The sequence below is a fragment of the Larus michahellis genome, chromosome 6 (assembly GCF_964199755.1).
Source record: "Larus michahellis chromosome 6, bLarMic1.1, whole genome shotgun sequence".
NCBI classification, from domain to species: Eukaryota; Metazoa; Chordata; class Aves; order Charadriiformes; family Laridae; genus Larus; species Larus michahellis.
The window spans coordinates 51,527,385-51,546,983 of NC_133901.1; the positions used below are offsets into that span (position 1 = coordinate 51,527,385).

The following is a 19,599-nucleotide window of genomic DNA, read 5'->3' on the forward strand; positions in this document are numbered from 1 at the left end:
CAGCTGTGGGCGAGGGTGCAGGCACCCTGCAGGGCCCTGGCACAGCCATGGCCCCCTAGAGCCTGCCCGCTGCTACCCTGGGCACAGCTGCCAGGGCATGAAGCAATGCCAAAGCTGCGGGGAGCTGGCCTCAGGCAGATTTCCCCCAGCACGCTGGGGAAGGGGTCCTCATCGGGGTGCTGAGGGCAGCCAGGGGTACACTGCCACCACAGCTCTCCAGGCAGCCCCATCCCATCTCAACTCATGCCAGCCCACATCCTCACAGCCCTGCAGCATCCCGGCTGATGGAGCCTCTAGGACAGGGTGATGATCTGGCCAGGAGGGCAGCAGGGGTGAGGAAGCCACCTATGCTGTCAGGGTGGCTCTGCTGCCCGCCCAGCACCAGCATCCCCTGGGAGTGATACTCACATGGCCCACTGCAGCTTCTCGTTCTTGATGGAGCCATACAGTGCCTGTGGAGAGAAGAGCAGGGGATCAGGCGAGTGGTGCCAGGTCAGGGGAGCTGCTGCGGGGACAGAGGGGGCATGCCAGGCCAGCTCAGGGGCACTGGAGGTTAAGGCAGCCCCAGGCCAGTTGATCCTGGTCCAGCCCCATCCTGGCCTGGACAGCAAACTGGCCTTGTTTCAGGGCTACAGGTACCTTCTCCTGCGCACCATGGGACCTGCAAACCCCCACATTCCCCGGGCACGGTGCTAGGGCACAGTCATGGCTGTCTCCCCTCTCCTCCCCTCCTTCTCTCCCTGCCCACGACAGTGGCACAGCATTAGCACCATAACACTGAGGCATGCCAAACATTTCCAATCCCTTGTGAGATCCGCCTCTCCCCACACCAGGGTGTCCCAGGCTGGTCAAAGGGATGGTCTTCAGGAGGCCCAGGGCCCAGGAGAGCAAGCCCTCAGGCCAGACTTCGATGGTACGTGCCTGCACGCTACTGGGCGGGACTTCAGCCTGCCCCAGCACCTCCATGCCACGACACACCAGAGCCACTGACCTTCCTGCCATCAGCCATCTGTCCTGGGCTGGCAGAGGCGGGACTCGTGGCAGCACCTAGTGCTCCACAGTGATGTGATGCTCCTGTGGGAGACTGCCCAGGAACACGTTTTAGCTTCAGGAGAGGCTTCAGCAGGGCACTGACCATGGACTTGCAGAGACACCAGCGCATCGTCATTCATGAAGGCCTCAAAGGACCTCATGGCTGGTCAAGGCAGGATGGGTGTTTGTCTACCCATGGGCTGCTGCTGCTTGGGGTGGCTGTGGCCTGTCCCTACCCCATCCCCAGCACCCACCAAGCACCCTGACCTCCCTGCCAGCCCAAACACCACCAAGTTGAGCAATGCATGCTGCCTGCATCTCAGCACTGGAACAAGCTAAGCCTGTCTGCAGAGAGATGCTCCAGGGCCCCGCTCCCAAGTGTTTGTCCGGTCTGAGCTGGGGGCAAGCCAGGAGTGCTCGGCATGGTTCTGCAGCCTGGGAGGCTCCGGAGAGGGTTTCAACACAGCACTCATAGAAGGCTTCCAAGCAAGATCTGGAAGGCATCATCCTTGGAGGAAAATAATCAAGTCTTGCACAGGCTGTTCAGGCAGCTGTCAACATCCATCACTGGGCCAGAGACTGCTGCTGAGAGATCTTGCTGGTGGCTGAGAAAGTACAACTGGAGGCGTGCAGGGGCCCGGGAAAGCCAGCCAGCAGACAGGCCCCAGCGGCGTCTGGGGAAGGGACATCCATCACTTCCCCAAGAGGCGCGGCAGCCAGGACAGAGCAGGGACCCGGCTCCTCCTGCACTTCCCTTTCGGGAAAACACTGGCACAGCATCAGCTTTTTTCTGAGAGGATGAAAGGGATCACCCCGATCTGCAGTCAGAAAGCAGGGTTCACTTGTCTCCTGGGAAGACAGGAGGCTCACGGAGGGGGGACGGCCCAAGAGGAGATTAGACCCCGGCCTCATTTGTGTAGCCCCAGTGACGGAGGGGCAGGATGCTGAGGTGTGAGTAGGGAGTACCCCTTGGAGAGCTGGCAGTGAGGTGGCCAGAGGAGCATGGGTTGCAAAGAGACCTAGGGAAGAGCCTGGGAGGAAAAAAAATAAAACCAAAGTCCTGCAGAATATAACCTGGGAGCAGAGCAGGGAAGAAGTAGGCATCTCAGAGCAATGAGGATGAGAAGCTGTAGATGCCCCATCCCTGGAGGTGTTCAAGGCCAGGCTGGATGGGGCTTTGAGCAGCCTGGTCTAGTGGGAGGTGTCCCTGCCCAGGGCAGGGGGGTTGGAACAAGATGATCTTTAAGGTCCCTTCCAACCCAAACCATTCTGTGATTCTGTGATAAGGAATTGCCAAGGGAAACAGAAGAGAAGGGATCTTACTCACTGCCAGGGACGCAGCCGAGAGAGATGCTGAGAACCAACAGACACAAAAAGGAGACTGGAAAACAGGCATAGAGAAGTGGGGACTGGAAACTGCAGAAAAGCTCCTTGTAAAGAACAGGCAGGACAGGACACGTGGCTTGGCTTCCGCCCGGCTCAGTGACAATACAGAGAGGGGTCAGCTCCATACCCCAAGGAAGGGAGACATGAGCCAGCTGAGCAGGGATTTTGGGGGAAAGGGCGGGAGGGGACTGCAGCCCCCAGGCCCCCAGCCCCAGGCAGTGCTTGCGGGAGGATTGCTGCTAAACACCGAGTAAATGAGCTGATGTCAGGAGATGCTTGGGCAGTAATTCTGGATAGCACAGAGCTGGAGAGCAGCCTGGCAGAACACTACACTACTAAAAGCTGGGCTCTGGGACTGACGGTGCACACTTCAAAGTCTGAACTGCCTTGTGGCTTCAAAAGGCTCCAGCTGCCCTGCTACAAGCCCCGAGAGCATCCCACAAGTCTGCTGTGGGCAGGAGCTGCCAAGTACCCCCACCTCAGAGATGGAGCAGGGGCTGCCCATGACTCCTCTGTGGGGGGACAGTGAGAGGCAAAGTGGGGGCTGGAGGGATTGAGAGTGCAATACAAGGCTTTACGTCTACACTGAAATCCTGCCAAGACTCTGCTTGGCTAAATGCCACCCCCAGCCGACACCGGTCTCAGGAACAAAGCTGGTGGACTCAGCCCGAGTCCTAGCTGAGAAGACGCACTCCAGCCACAAAGCCCATCCAGCTTTTCTGGTCCCATGGCAGTCCCGCCACCCATCAGTCCACTAAACTCCAGGCTCTTTGGTGCACAGACTGTTTCTGCTGGGGAAGCACAGGTGGTGCAGGCTCCTGAAGCCTAACTCACATCAGCAGAGACCAGAGACATCGACTTCATCACTGTGCAGGTCCCTCTCTCCAGGCTGTCTTCACTCCATGGATTCATTCCCCCTGGGCCCAAAAGGACAGCACCTCTTGGCAGCTCTGAACTTGCAAGCACTGCCCAAGAGAGAGCAGGACAGTGACCCCATGCCACCACAGCCGAACCCAAGCATGGCTGGGGTTTTCTGTCATCACTGGGTTATGAGCTCATTGCTGCAGCACGCAGGGCCAGCCAGCTCTGCCCTAGACATGCGCAACACCAAAAAGACCTAGGAATATACTGTCCCAGCGGGATTTCTAACTGAACCAACAGCATCTTTCTTTGGTGCCCTGCCTCCCGAAAGCAGGCTGAGAGAATGTCCCCAAGTCCTGCTCTAGCAAACATCTCCAGGAGGGGTGGGGGGCTGCACTGGGCAAGAGGCTCTGATGCTCCAGCCCAGCCTTAGCACCAGCCCCACTGTGGACGGCCCTACACAAGACATCCCCCTTCAGCTCCCCAGCTCAGAGCAGACCAGAGGGGAGATCCAGTGCTGGTTTGGGGAGCCAGGCAGCAAGCCAGCCTGGACACAGCTTTGGCACAGACAGGACTGTACGGAGAGCTGTAGCCCAGCACTCAAGTAACAGAGGAGGGTTAAGGCAGGAATTTAGGCATCCAGGCATCCGGCAGAGGGTTTTAACCCTTTCTGGGGTGACTCTTTTATCGATCATAACTCTTATGGGCACGTCCCCTTTCCAGTCCACTGGTTCCCGTGCTAAGCAACAGTGCCCAGGCTCTCAGAGCTGCAAGATGCCCTGTGCAAGTCAAGGCTCCCCTTCCTCCTGCCAGCCCTGTAACCAGCCACGGCTGTGTGACATTCTGCAAGACAGACTTCACAGCCAGCAAGCACCCTCCCTGCAGTCATTCTCCCTCTCTCTGTGCCTGGCAGCATTTCAATACAAGAGCTCAATTGCTCACTTTCCCCAACTTTTCCTCAGCAAAGTATCTTTCTCTACACCCAGCCACAAAGCGCTGTCAGGTCCTCCAGGCACCCAGACCCTCCAGCTGCATGGATATGAACGGCACTGTCAGATCAGGGACATATATCAATGGGAACCGTAGCTATGTCAGCTCCCTTATTCACCTTCACAGCCCACCTGCCACCCCCGCTGCCTGCCCAGCATACACAACCCATGCTCAGGAACAACTCATCACCTGGCAGGCACCAACCCTGCTGCGCACACCCCGTGTCCCCCCCCACCTCCACTGCAGAGGGGCTCCTGCACACACACAGAGCGGAGTGCCCTGGGGACAGACTTTTTTCCCCCATTGGGTGGGCTGCCACAGGGACAGTGTCCTATGTGTCACCTTCCGCCCTGCTGCAGGCAGCAATAGCAGGCAGCGGGGGATGGCTACCCATCCCTGCCCCACGCTTTCGGCTCAGCAACATCATAAACTGCACCAGCATCTTTCAAAACATTCCTTGCCCAGCCGACTACCCTCCCCGAGGACAGCAGACCCCTCTACCCTACAAACACAACCCCACAGTGCGGGAATCAGCAACCCAGCGTCTCCCTTCCAACTGCTTGTTTCCATCCGAGTGCGTCACAACTTAATGCTGCCCCCAGACCGTACTGCGCTATGACAGCATCGCCGCTTGTCACGGCCCTGATGTCCCCACCAGGCCGGTTTTGACCACGGGGGCAGCCCAGGTACCCCAGGGGTACCCCTGCCTGCTTTGCCCCAGCCTGCCCGCAACACGGAAGCCAGCGAGGACTCTTCTCTCGCTGCTACACCAGAGGCAGGCACCCGACCGAGGTAGGATGCACCCAGAGACAGCCTGTTCGCTTCTCCCCACCTAGGACAGACGCACACCAGTATAACACCTCCAAAACGGATGCTGGCTCAGAGCGAGCAAGCCCTTGGCAGTAAAAAGCCCTTTTTTTTTTGTCCAGGCAGCCACTCCTTCCTCTCCAGCTCCGCTCGGCTGGCAGCCGGGGCTGTGGCGCTGCCCCTCCGCGCTGCCTTGCAGCTCTCCCCACCGCCCCAGCCGGGTGCCAGCCTGCCCCGGCCGGGCTGGCAGGGCTCAGCGCAGCCCTTGGCGGGGAGCCCGCAGAGCTTGTCACTTATGCTAAGCTGGAGAGAGGGCTGGTCCCAGCGGTACAGCTCTGTCCTGGATTCTTCTCGCAGCGATGTTTTCGAGCAAGCGTCGCTGTCAAGCCATCGTAAGCGGCGCAATGTCACCCAGGTCTTGCCGTGCTCCCTCTCCCGCCGTGCCCGGGGTGGGATGGGGGGGAGGATGGCAGGGCTGGAGACGGGGACCCTCGGACGGAGGGCTGGGGGGGCTGATGGGGACCCGTCTCCGCTGAAAGCGGGCAGGGGAGGGAGATGGGGCTGGCCGCTCGCTACATCCAAGCCAGGGCTGGGGCACTCGCAGGTGGTTGTCCGGGCGTGTCCGTCCGTCCGTCCGCTCGTGTCCCCGCCGGAGCGCAGGGCGCTGCGCATCCCCTCGCCGCGCCCCCCGCTCTCCCGGCCCGCCGCTTACCGGCTTCTTCTTGCGGCGGTTCTGGAGGCGGCTGACCACCAGGTCGGTGTAGAGCACCGGCTTGAGGGTGCGGGAGCGCTGGGGCCAGCCGTAGCAGAAGGTCTCCACGCCGCGGTAGTTGCGCCCGTAGCGCACCGAGCACATGGAGCGGGACCGCATGCGCCCCGCGCTGCTGTTGATGCTGTTGACACCGATCATCCTGCCGGCGGCGGCGGGGGTGGGGGGCGGCGGGGTGCCTGGCCGCCCTGCCCGGCCCTGCCTGCCCTGCCTGCCGCGGCCCGCTCCGCCGCCGCCGCCGCCTGTTGAAGCCGGGCCGGGCCGGGCAGGGCTCGGCGGCGGCCGCCCGACAGAGGCGGGGCCCCGCCCCGCCCCGCCCGCCGCAGCCAATGGCGACCCGGGGCGCCCGGCCCAGCCGAGCCCATCCGAGCGGGGCCGAGCCGAACCGAACAGAGCCGAGCCGAGCGGGCCCGATCCGAACCGAGGGCATCCCGCCTGGTGGGACACCGTCCCTGTCGCTGCTGCCACACGAGCTGCCCCCGGTGCACCAGCTGGCCCCTCCCCGCCTCCTTTCCGCCCCCGATGGCTGGTGGCTGGACGCTCCTGAGCTCAACGGGGCTGGGGGGCAGCGGTGGTGACACCTCAGGGGCTTCCCGGGCTCCATCGGGCAGGCAGCACCTCCACTCCGTGCTGGGCTGGGCAGGTTTCAGAGCTGCTGCTGCAGCCCAGCCTGCACCAGGGACCTCCAAAGGGCTGAGCTGGTGGATATCAGACCTTCCATCTTCAGTGCCCACCCCACACTTAACCCTCCTGCCCATTCCTTCCAGGTCAGGACAGAAAAATCAGTTGCTAGAGGCGCGTGGCTGGTTAAGAGCAGGACGTAGATGCTCCAGGCAGCTGTTCCCGTGAAGCAAAGGGCTGGGCATCCTTGCAGAAGGCATGAGGATCGATGCGTAATTCAGTCAGGCTTGACTGAGTAGGAGATGCGGCCCGTGGAGAAGGGGAAATTTTCCACTCTGTCCTGACTGCTCGGCATAGTGATCACTGGGCAAAACCTCTGAGGGACGGGGCATGGGTGTCCACCCCATCAGATGTGCTGGGCTGCCCCTCAGGCCTGGGGGAGCCACGGGAAACAGGAGCAGGGCAGTGTACTGCTCCCAGGGGAAAACAGGAAAAAATAGCCCAGGGGATTAGACTGAGCAAGCGTTCCTGTGATTATAGCTCAGAGGTGGGAGCCGGGGCTTTCTTCCCACATTGCTAATCACTTACCCAGCACTCTGAGCGTCTGAGCCCTGCCGTTGTGCCTCCAAGCTGGAAGGTGGGGGCCCATCCTACCTTCCTCCCCCGGGGACCCGACTGCATTGTCAGGCTTAATTCATTAACATCTGCGAAGTGCTCCGGCTCCTGGGCTGGAAGGCAGCACAAATTTGGCTCGCTCCTGCAATCACTAAGCAGCACTAGGGAGAAATGGGGCCTGATTTGGTCCTACTGTGTTGGTACTGGCCAGCAAAGCACAAGGTTAAGCTAAAAGACTAGGAAGATGGGGAAGAGCTAAGGCTCCACAAAGTGATCAATCACGTAAAGGTCAGATCCACATCTGAAATATAACAGACAACCAGCAACAGTGAGTGAAATGCCAGGGGGCCTGGGCTAAAATCACACTGACAAGAGAAGAGCAACATCTCAAGAGCGAACCAAAATATCACCAGCTCCAGGATATCCTGCTTCACCTTCCTTGCAGGATGGGCAGCTGCCTTCATTTGGCCACAGGGGTTCAGGTCCAAGCCTGTAGACATGGCCATCCTTGGGCACAGCATTATATGGGTTCTTATATCTCCGTCAAGGCCCCCTGCCCCGGTGGGGAGGACACCCAAGTCAGAAAGCTGGGCAGCCCCACCTGCGGAGCATGATTCTGCATGGGAGCTTTCAGAGCCAGAGGAAAGGGTTTCCACGAGCAGTAGCTGAGTGCTGGTAAGGCATCGCTGCCTCAGCTCCAGCAGCAGCGCCGTGCAGGGCATGGCAAGGCACTGCCAGTGAGGGGGGACATGGTGCTTAGCTGTGAAAGCACAAGCTTTCATGTGTTTTCATTTCTTCTGCATAAAACTGGGATTGTTTACACGTATTATCTAGTAGCAGATAAAGTTCTCGTCTGACTCAAGCTGCCACCCGCTCTCAGGCATCGTGCTGCATTTGTCTTGGGACTCCCCGCAGCCAGAGATGAGGGAAGCACACAGGCTCCCTGCAGGTCTATTCCTGATGCTGTCCGCAGAGTCACAGGGGATGGTGGCCTCGTGTCCCCTGCAGCCACCTAGGTCCTGTCCTGCTGTCCCCATTTCCCCAGTGGTGAGTGCTGTGGATGGGGGCCACCTCCAGCTCTGAAGCCAGGGGAGCAGCACCCTGTGCTATCTCCCTGGGCAGGCCTGAAAGAGCCTCCAGGATCCTTCTGCACTATCAAGGGCTGCCCAAGACCCAGCCCTGAGCTTTGGGAAGCTCCTTTGAAGCTTGCCAGCCCTTTCCCTCCTCTGCTGCCCTTAGGAAATGCGTGTGCTCCTGGAGCGCTAAAATTAGCCAGCCAGCTGTGTGGCACGCTTGCACAGGAGCCTCAGTCCCCAGACACGGCCTGCCAGCCAGGTCTGCCGAGGAGGCAGCATCCTACCCAGGGTAACGGGGCTAGCGCAGGCTGCCACAGGGAGGGGAGCGGAAGAGCCTTTCCCCATTTCTTTGCCCCCTGAGCCTGCGCGGGGACCCAAGCACCAAGCAGCCGAAAGCAGTGGGCAGAAGGGAGAGCGTGTCCTCTCTGGCTGAGCCTGGCAAAGGCTGCCCAGGAGAGGCACAGCCCCTCCATGCACCTTTCCTTGCTGACCCTCCCTATCGCAAGCTGACAGCGCTTTCCCCATCTCACCCAGGACCCTGCTCCCCCTTGCACGGGCTCCCCAAAGCAAACTGGTGTTTCCGGCGAGGAGCTGCAGCCTGCCCTGCGTGTGGTTCCTCCGCGCTGCCTTTTGCTCCCCCTCCCCAGCACGGCTCCTGTACAGAGGCGGCTGAAAAGTGGCGGTGGGAAGCACCGCAGCTGCAGAGGGAACAGGCCATTTTTAGCAGAGCAGCCTCCCCACTGCTGGGTTGCGGGCAAAGCTGTGCGGGGCTGTGCTGCAGTGCTGCAGCCTCCCCCCGCTGCCTTACACCCAACGAAGGTCTTGTCCCCAGCCCATGAGAGAAAGCCTGTAGCTTCGTGGCACTTGCTCACTGCCTTATTTCCCCACTGGCTGGGATCTTGGGATAACTGGATCTCGCGTGTTTAAACTGCTTGTACTTTTGGGGGTGAAGTTTAACAGGGATGCGGTGGTGCCTGAAGTGGAGGTACCCAACCGTGGGGTGCCAGGAGCTGCAAAGGGGGCACACCAAGTAGCATGTGGAGCTTGGATGCTCTAGGGTGCAGCAGCACTGGAGGGCAGGGGTTCAGGGTCCTCATTTTTTGATGTTTCTGTTCCATTTTGGGTGCTTACAGCCTTTTTGGGATCTGGGTTTAAAATTAGAGGAGAATTTTTCCTGAGTAACTCCTTTTACTGGCAAAGCGTGGGCTGAGAGGGAGGACAGCCCTATTGAGAGCTGCTGGTAACCCCTTAATGATGGGGTGAGCGACGCAGCCAGGAATAGACCCACAGAGACTGAAAAGTGAGCTCAGCTTTTCACCCTCCATTGCCTTTTTTCATCAACCATCTCCCCCCGTCATGGCTCCGGCCCCCTGTGGGAACCCATCTTCCACATCATGAGTATTTGCCAACTGTAGCACTTCACCAACAGCAATGGTTTCTACCCTGCAGGCCCCATGGGAGCTAATCCTATTCCCAGGCCCAAGACGGGGAGAATGCAGCTCAGAAAACCCTCCCGAGAACAGGCGATGCCAGAGAAGCGCAGCAGTCTGAAGCTGGAAGTGCTTGCTGAATGCTGCCCACCCTGGCCAAGCCCCATTGAGATCTGGGGCAGGCAGCAAGAAGGCAGAAGTCCCCCCGAGTCACACCAGTGCAGTGAGTTCCCAGCACCAGGACTTTAACCACCAACCCATCCTCCCCATCGCTATGCCTTGCCCATATCACCAGAAACATTCCCTCAGGCACCAGAGATGGCTCCAGTCCCAGGTCCTGGCCATGGCTTTGGGTTCCAATGCTCCAGGGAGCCAGGAAGGGCTGAGTACCATGTGATCAACATCACCAAGCCTCTGGCTGCAGCCCCTGCATGTGCTCCCTTGCCTGCGATGCAGGCAGAGCAAGAGCAGCAAGGGCATCAGGACCCCAGCTGGAGCTCTGGTGTCCTCCTGACAGAATGAGGCAGCCCATATTCCCCTCAGCAAGGCAGGAGGAAAGCTGCAGGCCAAGGGACTACCACCATTCCTGCATGAGGATGGATGCACTCATTGCATCCCACATAGCCATCCATGTGATCATTCCCGAAGCTCTTGCTTTTGCTCCTGCTGCTTGGCTGACCAGGAAGAGTGACTGAATTTACCAAAAGCTCTTGCTTTTGCTCCTGCTGCTTGGCTGACCAGGGAGAGTGACCAAATTTACCTTGAGCAGCTCCTTGGGGAAGTCAGTGCCTCCATTGAGCCCCTCCAAGTTGCCAATGAAGTCGGAGCAGGACATTCTCTTCCCGATGTTCTGGGAGAGCCAGGGGGAGAGAAACATAGGAGGTTACCTTTGGGCTGGGGGGCGGTGCTGGCTGGAGCAGGTCCCACAGCCCCGGAACAGACCCCCATCTCTGCAGTGGGGTGAGGGACCAGCCAGGTCTCAGGGAGGCTGCTTGAACGTGTGGGGAAGCTGTCAGCTTTGCCTAGACTCTGGGAGTCTTAAATAGCCTCCTTCTTCTAAGTTTGGTACTACCTGCTCCCATGGCAGATGGTTTTGGAGTCTTACTCCTACCCTCTCTCCCTGTCCACTTTCCTCCTCTGTCCTCATCCCACCTCCATGTCTTCCAACTCAGTGCGTCTCCTTCAAAGCCCTGCTCTCTCCTTCAGCAGCTCCCTCTCTGATTCAGCCTTTCCACTCCCTCCTCCCCAGACATGTTAGGGGTGACCAGCCCTTGCAGGTCCAGGGTCCCATACCTGCAGTTCAGGGCGGTGGGGACAGACAGGGCAGGGGACAAACGTGTCTGACAGCAGAGGGAACTTACGTGTCCATGCAGATCTGTGTTTAGCAGCATCAGGGCGCAGGTGAGGGTGTGGGCTCCGTCTGCAGCACAAGCACAGGACAGGAATCAGAGCCCCCAGCCCAGCCCAGCAGCTGGTGCTCCAGCGCAGCAGCATCTCAGGCAGGACATGGGGGCTCTGAGCTACCAGGACAGACTCGAGCCCGCTCCTCCCACCCTGGGCACACGAGGCACACAGCAGTCAGCACAGTGCTGGCAGCGCGCTGGTGAGTAGGTCACTGAATGAAAAGCTGGTCCCAAACCTGAGCGTACAAGCTCCCTTCCAAGCCTGCAGCCCCTCCAGCCAGGCAGTGATGCTGCAGCTAATCCTGCAGCGCTCCTAGCACAGCAAGGTGGGACCAGCGCAGCCTTCTACCAGCCAGGCAGCCCACACCTCACCGGCCCCAGAGCCAGCCCAGAGCAGACCCAGCACGTGAACACACACACAAAGACATGAAACAGTACAAAGTGGGTGTCTGTGCCACCCCGAGTTCCGGGCACACAAGTTTTCTCACCTGGCTATTCCCTGAGCTGAGGGTCTGAGAGCTGGGGTCTATTTGGTAAGGAGGGCCTTCTCTCGCCTCTTGTGCTAATCTGCTCAAGGTCAGAATTAAGGATGGGTTGAGCCCTAATTAGGCATGATCCAACTGGAGCAGGTGGTGTTTTTTTCTTTTAAATCTAAAGCATCTGTCTTTTGTGGGAAATGACATCTCTGTAACTGGGCTGTCTCCTAAGGCATCAGTGTATGCTCTCAGTCTCCTCTCTGGTTTCAGTTCGAGCACCTTCACCAAGTTGACGAACACATGGACTCGCTTGAAACACACACGCATGCATGGACACACACAGTTTCTTACCCTCCGAAGAGATGGCGTTGGGATTACACTCATAATAACGCTGGGAAAAATGAGCCAGCACTCGCTCTCGCTCTTGTGTCTCTCCCATCAAGGCCAGCTCCTTCAGAAAGGACCTGAAGAAGCAGCACCAATGTTGGTCACACGTGAAGCCCACCAGCAGTTTCTCCAACCCACCCTGTGCAGGAGCACAGCCCCCACTGTGTGCTGGATGAAGCCCTGCCATCACACATTCCTCCCAACCCGCTGCAGGACTTGTCTCAAAGCCCGTAGCATCATACCCTGCTGGCACATCGCAGGGACCTACAGCTGGCCACGGGCACTACACTGGGGAAGGAGATGGGGGTGACACCAAGAGGCTCTGGGATCAACGCCTGGAAAGCCAGTCCTAAGTGAACCTGTGTGTCACCCAACTGCACTGACTGGTACATTAAGACCAGAGATGCTCTTCTGCAGCTGTGTGGCTGAGAGACCACTTTAGGACTCAACCCCCACCATATAAGAGGTAAGAGGTCTCCAGATGGCAGCCATGGGGTCTGCCTGCTCCTGCAGAACTCTGTGTAGGTGTGGAGCTGTGGAGGGCACGGTCTGCTGGTACCCCACTCAAATGGTCACCGCACACACACACACGTACACACACTCAGCTCTGACCTGAGAGCCTGGTCCAGGCTCATCCCTGTGAACACGAAGAACTTCAGATATTCCCCGGCCACCATCTTGCTGAACTCATTGCTGAAATAGAAAAGGGGGGAGTGAGAGTGGGATCAACCAGACCATGGGGACAGCAAAAGTCACACAGGGGTGGGGTGGATTCCAGGAGGCTGGGAGCTCCCCAGGGCTGTGGGAAGCATGCTGGGGACAGAGACAGCCCACACTCCCATGAAACTCAGAGTCACCTACAGATCCAATGGGAATACTGGGCATGTAAGAGAAACTGGAAAAGCTGGAAGGGACCACGAGAGCTCAGCTAGCCATCCCCCTGCCCTGACACCTTACTGAAGCATCCGAGATGCAGTCATGGTAGGAAGGTACCAAAACCTGGATGTCTCTTAGGTTTTAAGACCTTTAGAGGCAACACCTGGTACATCTGTACCAGGTGTACCAGTCACGGGGAGTGGGCTTTGGGGTCCTGCCTGCTATTCCCTGACAGTCCAGTGCCCCACAAGGGCAGCAGCTGTGGGTACACCGTGGGTGCAGGTGGACCCCTTGCAGAACGGGCTGTTCCTTGTGAATACCCACACGTACTTCTTCCCCAAGTGACGTGCCACATCTGCTTTTTTAAAGCCATCCAGGTTGTAGAGCCTCTTGGCCAGGCGTTTGGCAGCCTCCAGGTCAGCCTTGTGTCCATTGGAGAGGGTGTCCGTGCTGCCCAGGGCCAGCTGCTCCACGCTGTCCATCTCTGAGTCTGAGTCCAAAACCAGCTGGCTCAGGGGGTGGTCACTGCAATGGGAAGGGACACTCCACATTAGCCTGCCTAGAGATCCTCTCCTCATTCAGCTTCTAGGGAAATGCAGGTTTCTCACCCTGCTTTGTAGACCAGCTACTCACTGCTGGAACCCCGGATGAACAACATTGGTTAGAGACACTCTGAGGTCAGGTCTGGGAGCTAAGGGAAGGTTTGGGAATGTGGCTGGAGGAGAGGTGGGGTGACAGGGCAGCTCCAGTGACTGATGACAAGACCAAGGCACCCAAACCCACATCCAAACTGGATATGAAAAGACAGGACAACTGCTACAAAGTCCCCCACCCTGAGTCTGTGAAACTCCGTGTGTGGGCTCAGACTCTGCCAAGCTCAGCTGTAGCGGAGACTTGGAGAAGAAACATGTGCACATCACATGCCGTCCTACAGATCTGCACTCATTTTTTTAAACTGGACAAACTCCTTGTGCTGCTCTTGAGTGCAGTTTCTACCCAAGACAAGACGACTATCATTTGTTTGTCCACCTTTTCCCACCCACCAACTTCAAAACACTTCACAGAAGGGAAAACTGAGGCAGAGAGGGCGAAGATGAAGGAACACGCCCCCCTCCCCCCAGGCCTCCCAGCTCACAGCGGGGTGTACTGTCTTCTTCAGGCTGCCCATCAGCTCTCAGCCCACCATGCCTTAAATGGCCACGTTAGGAGACGCTCTTGGCTTAGCCCCCGAAGCAGTCTGACTCAGCGGTGCAGAAGTTATCCCAACCAAAAAGCTGGTTGAATCTAATCAACAACGAACGTTAAGCAACTCTGACCTCACCCAAATTTTCTGGCATCCCTCGCAATGTTCCAGTCTGATTTATTTTTAAAAGTCTCTAATTGACTTTTAAGAGGCCTGGTCTCCTGGGCCAATTTCCCAGGCCAATCTCCTTGAGGGTCCGCTTCTTCCACGAAGGACGAGCCTCCTGACTGCTCAGCGCTGCCTGTCCCGGGGGAGCCCTACACAGCACTTACAGGCTGCCCCGTGCCTCGGGGGGCTCTTGGGTGCCTTCCTCCAACCCTCCTGGTGTCCCCAGCCAGCATGCAGTAGGGGAAGCTGCTCTGTGCTCAAATCCATGAGCCAGACACTTCCCTGGTGAAAGTGGTTCTGACACCCCACGAGTCCCCGAGGAGATGCACTTGGCTTGGACCAATGCTGAGCCTGGCAGTGCTGGGCGGTGACTGCGGTAAGACCTGGATGGGTGGCCCAGGAAAGATCCATGCCCATTTAGCCCCAGCCTTCCCCAAGGAGCCTGTGCATCACCCCATGCCATCCTGGTGGTAGCAGCTGTGAGAGTGGCCACAAGGTCACTAGAAGCTCGCTAGCCCCAGACCTGCCTGCTCTGGGGAGCTGTGCCAGGCAGGAGGTTTCCAGCATCACTGTCTGCACCACCAGCACAGCCCATCCTTCAGACATCCCTCCCACCTGCCTAAAACCTCTACTCCTCCCAAAATAGGGTGGCTACATCCAAAGGTGCTGCTGGCATGAGCCCTGGTGCCTGCTGCCCTCCAGCTGTGCCTGGGAACACTGGCTGGCAGGGCCAAAGCTGTTCCAGGGAGCACCTGACAGCAGAACAGGCTGGGTGCTGCTGGGCAAGTGCTGGGCACACATCTCGGCCCAGATTTGGCTTGCAGACACTGTGCCCTCAGCCAAGTACAGGGCTCACAGGCTCTTTCTGTCCCACCAGCAGAGGAGATGAATCCATCCCAGCAACTGGCACCTGCCAGCCACGGGTTGTGGTGACTGTATCTGCCTCTGAAGCTCAGACCCTACTATCATAGGGGTGCAGGCACTGCCCCCTCCCCAGCCCAGCAGCTCCAAGGCTGCTTCTCCAGCCATAGGCTGAGCTACAAAACCCGAGGCCACACCACCACCACTCCCCATGGTCCAACTGCACCTCCAGAGCAAGTGGCTGCTCATAGCTCTCTGAAGGCCTTTTTGTTCTTCTCAATCATCATCACTTAAAACTCCTGATACCCTTCTGGACCTTGCCGGTCCTCCCTGAGAGGTTGTCCTCCCTCACACAGCCAGTTCTTGGTGCCTCCAGGGGCAAACCTCAAGCTCTGAGTCTCCTCCTGTGTCCTCTCTTCCCAAGCTGTGCTCCTCAGCTTTCCTGTCTAGTGCTCAGCATCCAGGCATGGGACCATCTTCAAAACCTCTCTGCCCTTCAACATCTGTATCTCCTTGCAAGTTTCCAACCTGTGGCTGCAATTCTTGCAATAGGCATGCAGGGATCAATGCCTGGATCTTAAATCAACTCTACTAGAAGGATCTGCTGTGCCCTCCCTCACCAAGTCCCCATACTAGCTTTGGGCTCTACATCGGCAAAGCGTAACCTTGCACCACCTTGCACAAGTGACCCCAGCCATGCTATGAAATGGGTTTTCTTTCAACACTCAAGTCACTCATGCTGTTAAATAAAGACCATTAGCTTTGATAGGCTGGGAGGTCCCATTCATGGCACCTGTCTGTCACCACTCAAAGCCCCACCTGGCTTGGAAAGCAGGCAGCTTAAAGAGAGAAAACCAAGAACCTGATCCTCAAGGAAATGGAGAACAGAGCAAAGAGACGTTACAAAGAGACGTCCATGTCTGAGGCAACTGAGGTGATGCTAATTTTCTTGCCAATGAGCTAATGTCTCAGGGTGGGTTTTTTTTAGTGTACTTTCTAAAGTGACATTTCATTTTGGCTTGAAGAAACACTGAGATAATAGTTTTTACATTAGATACATTTTCAACCCGAGAACTGGCCCGCACTTAAGGAATAAAGATCAAATTTGGTATTGTGCGAGCATCCTCAGTGTGCTTGAAATGAGTCATCCCCGAGCGGACCCAGCACTAGTTCATCCCTCTCCGTGCTGCACGCCTAGGACAGACACTGCCACCCCGCCATGTTGCTGGGAGCACAGGTCCCCCTGCCACCTTGGAGGCGTTTGCAGGAGAGCTGGGTCCCCAGCACCTGTGTTGGTAGCTGTGAGGCGCTTCTGGGGGGGCTCTACAAGGAAGGCATACGGTCCAGCTCAGGGCTTGCTCCAGGACAGAGGCTCTTCCTTGATCCCCTCTCACCCCAGCTCAGCACGAGGACCAGGTTCTGCTCCCAGCCCTGGGGAGCAGCTGCAGGACCACAGTCCTGCTCGGGGCTACCACACTCCTTATCCAGGGCCAGATGCTTATCCAGGGCCCACATGTTCCTTCCTGGGGCCAAACTCTCCTTTCCTGGAGCTGGATCCTCATCTTGACCTAATATTCCTTCTCTGGCAGACTGCCCAGAGTCCAGCAGGAGAGAGAGCAAACATCTTCCCTGGCTGCAATGCAGTGTGTCACTGCAGGAGCCCCAATATCCTCTCCACCTTGCCACCACAAACCGGGCTCACCTGGCACCATGTTCCTTCCATGGGTGTCAGCAACCAGGAGCAAAACTTCTCTCCTGAATGTGAGGCAGTAATAAGGCACTAGCCCAGCAAAGCCTGCCTCAGAGGGTTGACCTCCAGCTCCTGGCTGCCAGCAGGGATGTATCTGTGTGGTGGGATGCTCCCCACATTGTATCTGCATGGTGGCACCCTTCTGCACCAACACTCTACGCCCCAGCAGCAGAGGAGAGCCATCCTGGGGACAGGATGGGCCAGGTGGCCATTGGTTTCATCTGGGGGTGCTCAGCTGAGCTCCCAAGTTGTCCAGGTCCTGCCTGACACATTTCCAGGTGAGACACCTGCTGTAGGAAACTCAAAACCTCCAACCACAATCCAAGTGCCACTTGCTCCCCACAGAAGGCTGGTTTGCATCCTGCACCATGAAGGGACAGGGCAGGGAGCCTGGTCCAAGTCCATGAGGGACACGTGCATGGGGCAGAGCAGCACTCTGCCCTCGATTCCCAATGCTCCGCACGCATGGCTAGATGTCCGATGCCTCTGCCAAGTGAGCCCAGCCTGCCTAATATTGCTGCTAAGAATGTACCAGACCGGATCTTTGGCTGAGCTAAATAAATGCAGCTCCCTCCATCGGTCTCAGCGGAGCGACTTTGATTTATGACAGCCAAGATCTGGGCTGGTTCATTCCTCGCAGAATTGAAGTTAGGGCTGGGAGGACACTTGAAGGTCAGCCAGGCCAGCCTCCAACCACAGGCAGGGCTGGTCCTGCTTTCTGGCAGCTCTGGAGTCCAACTTGGTCCTCAAATCACCCAGCCACAGCAGCACCTGCCAGCATTACTGCTGCCAGATCCAGGTAGGACTGAACTTTGGGCAGCTGTGCCCCTCCTCAGTCCTCTTTCTCTGCAGATTTCCAAAGCCTCCCCTGCAGCACCAGCCCTCTCTGGAGATGCCTTGCCTGTCCTCCATCACCACGGCATCCCACCAGCCTTTCTTGTGGGGGGCACAATGGCTCCTGCCCTGCAATCCCACCAAACAATTTCTGGAGCCAGCTGAGAACCTTAAAATCTGGCTACTCACCTGCTGGGTGGAGGGTTGTCTTCTCCTTCAGAGACACAGATGCCATGGGGTCAGCACAGGGAAACCTGGGTCTCTCGGACCTTTAGGCAAAGCCCAGCCTAGGGGCTCTGGGTCAGACCCAGGGGCTGGAATTAACGCCTGACACGGGGGGATGCATCCTACAGGGATGTGCCACTGCCCATGCCTCTGTGGGCAGCCCTGCCAGCCCTGAGACCCTGCCTGCTGCCCCCATCCTCCATGCCATGGAGCACCCGCCCCAGCTGCCAGCATTGCCACCCCATCCTGTGCCCCAGCTCCTGCTGCCCTTCATGGCTTGACGTCGAAATGCCTGGGGGAAAATTCCTCCCAGGCTTGTACCCCATTTTTTGCCGCGCCAATGCTTGTGGGGAGACCTCTTCATCCTGCACCCCAGCCTTGTGGCCCTCCTGTGCTCCCATCCCACATCATCCCCCCCTTCCCCTATGTCCATCCTTTCCTCATTGCTCTCCTTCCTCAGCCCTGTCCCCCCACCCTCCCACACCACACCCCGAATCCACCCCACGGGACCCCAAACTGAGCACAGCTCTCAGGGCATCATCTCACCAGTTTGCCCAGTGCGAACTGGGAGCTCAGGCCAGCTGACAGACCTGCGCTGGACTAGGGGAGGGGGGAGCGGGGGGAGGGGGGGGGCACCGGCTCACCGACTGCTGCAGTAACAAAAGGGACCTTATAAAGAAACACAGCGGAGCTTATTGGCAGGGCCCGGCGCTCCAGCACACGCGATCTGGCAGGGAAGAAGGTTTCACTCCCGGCGCATCCTCCGCCTGGGGCGGCTGCCAGCCCTACGGGCTCCCCGGTCCTCCCACGCAGCCGCAGCTCCAGGGCTGAGCTCTCCCTCTAGCGAGGCTCCGGGTGTGCTGCCCCTCACTGTGGTATCTGGCCCTTTTCACCAGGCGGTTTGCAGTGTCCCCCCCGCAACTTTGCTGCTGCTTCTCCTGCCTGCCCTTCTTTCTGTCCCACCTCAGGCGATGCCCCCGATTCAGGTCCCGGCAGAACCTGCCTCGGTTGCCTCTCACGGGGGTGGCATGGGGGACAAGTCACGTCCCCTCCCTCCAATAGCACTCTTCAGGGACCAGCACGGCTGTGCCTGGCTCCGGAGGAGTAGGACACGCAAGGGAAGCTGGGCAGCTGGATGTTAAGGGGGCTTGCACTCCCAGGGGGACACAATTTGCCCATTTACATCCCACCCTGCCTGTGGGGCTGGCAGCTGCCCGCGTACGGGACTGCGGCAGGTGACGCAGCGCTCCCGGCTCCCACTCGCACCCGGCAGCACGGCAAAGACCGGGATTTGGATCCGCAGTTGCAAAAGTCTGGCTGCCACCGAAGGAGCGGCCTCCCCACAGTCCCCAGGGCTGCCCCACTCCTGCCCCGCCATCTCACCAGCAATGCATCTGCCCCCGGCCAGCCCCGCAGGGACCCTGCCAGCCCCAGAGACACCCTGCCATCCCCAGAGAGACCCCCCCCAGGGGAGGGCTCTGTCCCCACACACACTCTGCAGGTCACTGTCACAGCCTCGGGGACAGACTGCTTTAACTGCCGCCCTCTGCCCAGCGAGAGTGGGGACCTGCACACAGGGCAATAACCTACTCACACACTGGGAGTGCCACCATAGGGTGTCCCACCGTGGAGGGATGGGGAGGGGCATCCCACACTGGGACCTTTTGCTGTTCAGCCACTGCTCCCTCCCTTTTAGCCAAGGCCACCGGAGGAGGCGGAGGCATCCCAGCGCCCGGGGAGGCCTCGCTGGGTCTGCCCTTAGGCACACTCTCTATGTGCAAGGTCAAGATAAATGCGTGATCTCAGACTATCGGGTGCTGAGGGGCGCCAGAGCCTTGGCATGGGCCGC

At 58.6% G+C, this 19,599-nt stretch overlaps 1 protein-coding gene across 6 annotated transcripts in view; it reads right to left on the reverse strand.

Moving 5' to 3' along the window:
• The window catches only part of PSD (pleckstrin and Sec7 domain containing), a 48,260-nt gene that overhangs the window by 5,101 nt on the left and 23,560 nt on the right, over positions 1–19,599 (reverse strand). For 3 of the 6 annotated variants that reach the window (XM_074589851.1, XM_074589848.1, XM_074589849.1), the window contains 6 exons: positions 13,060–13,254; positions 12,466–12,546; positions 11,818–11,930; positions 10,949–11,007; positions 10,348–10,437; positions 409–452 (listed from right to left, as the gene is read on the reverse strand). In XM_074589851.1, coding sequence (XP_074445952.1) covers positions 409–452; positions 10,348–10,437; positions 10,949–11,007; positions 11,818–11,930; positions 12,466–12,546; positions 13,060–13,254 — 582 coding nt within the window. Of the gene's footprint in view, positions 1–408; positions 453–10,347; positions 10,438–10,948; positions 11,008–11,817; positions 11,931–12,465; positions 12,547–13,053; positions 13,255–19,599 lie in introns of all 6 variants that reach the window. The other 3 variants (XM_074589850.1, XM_074589846.1, XM_074589847.1) reach the window with 1 other exon arrangement.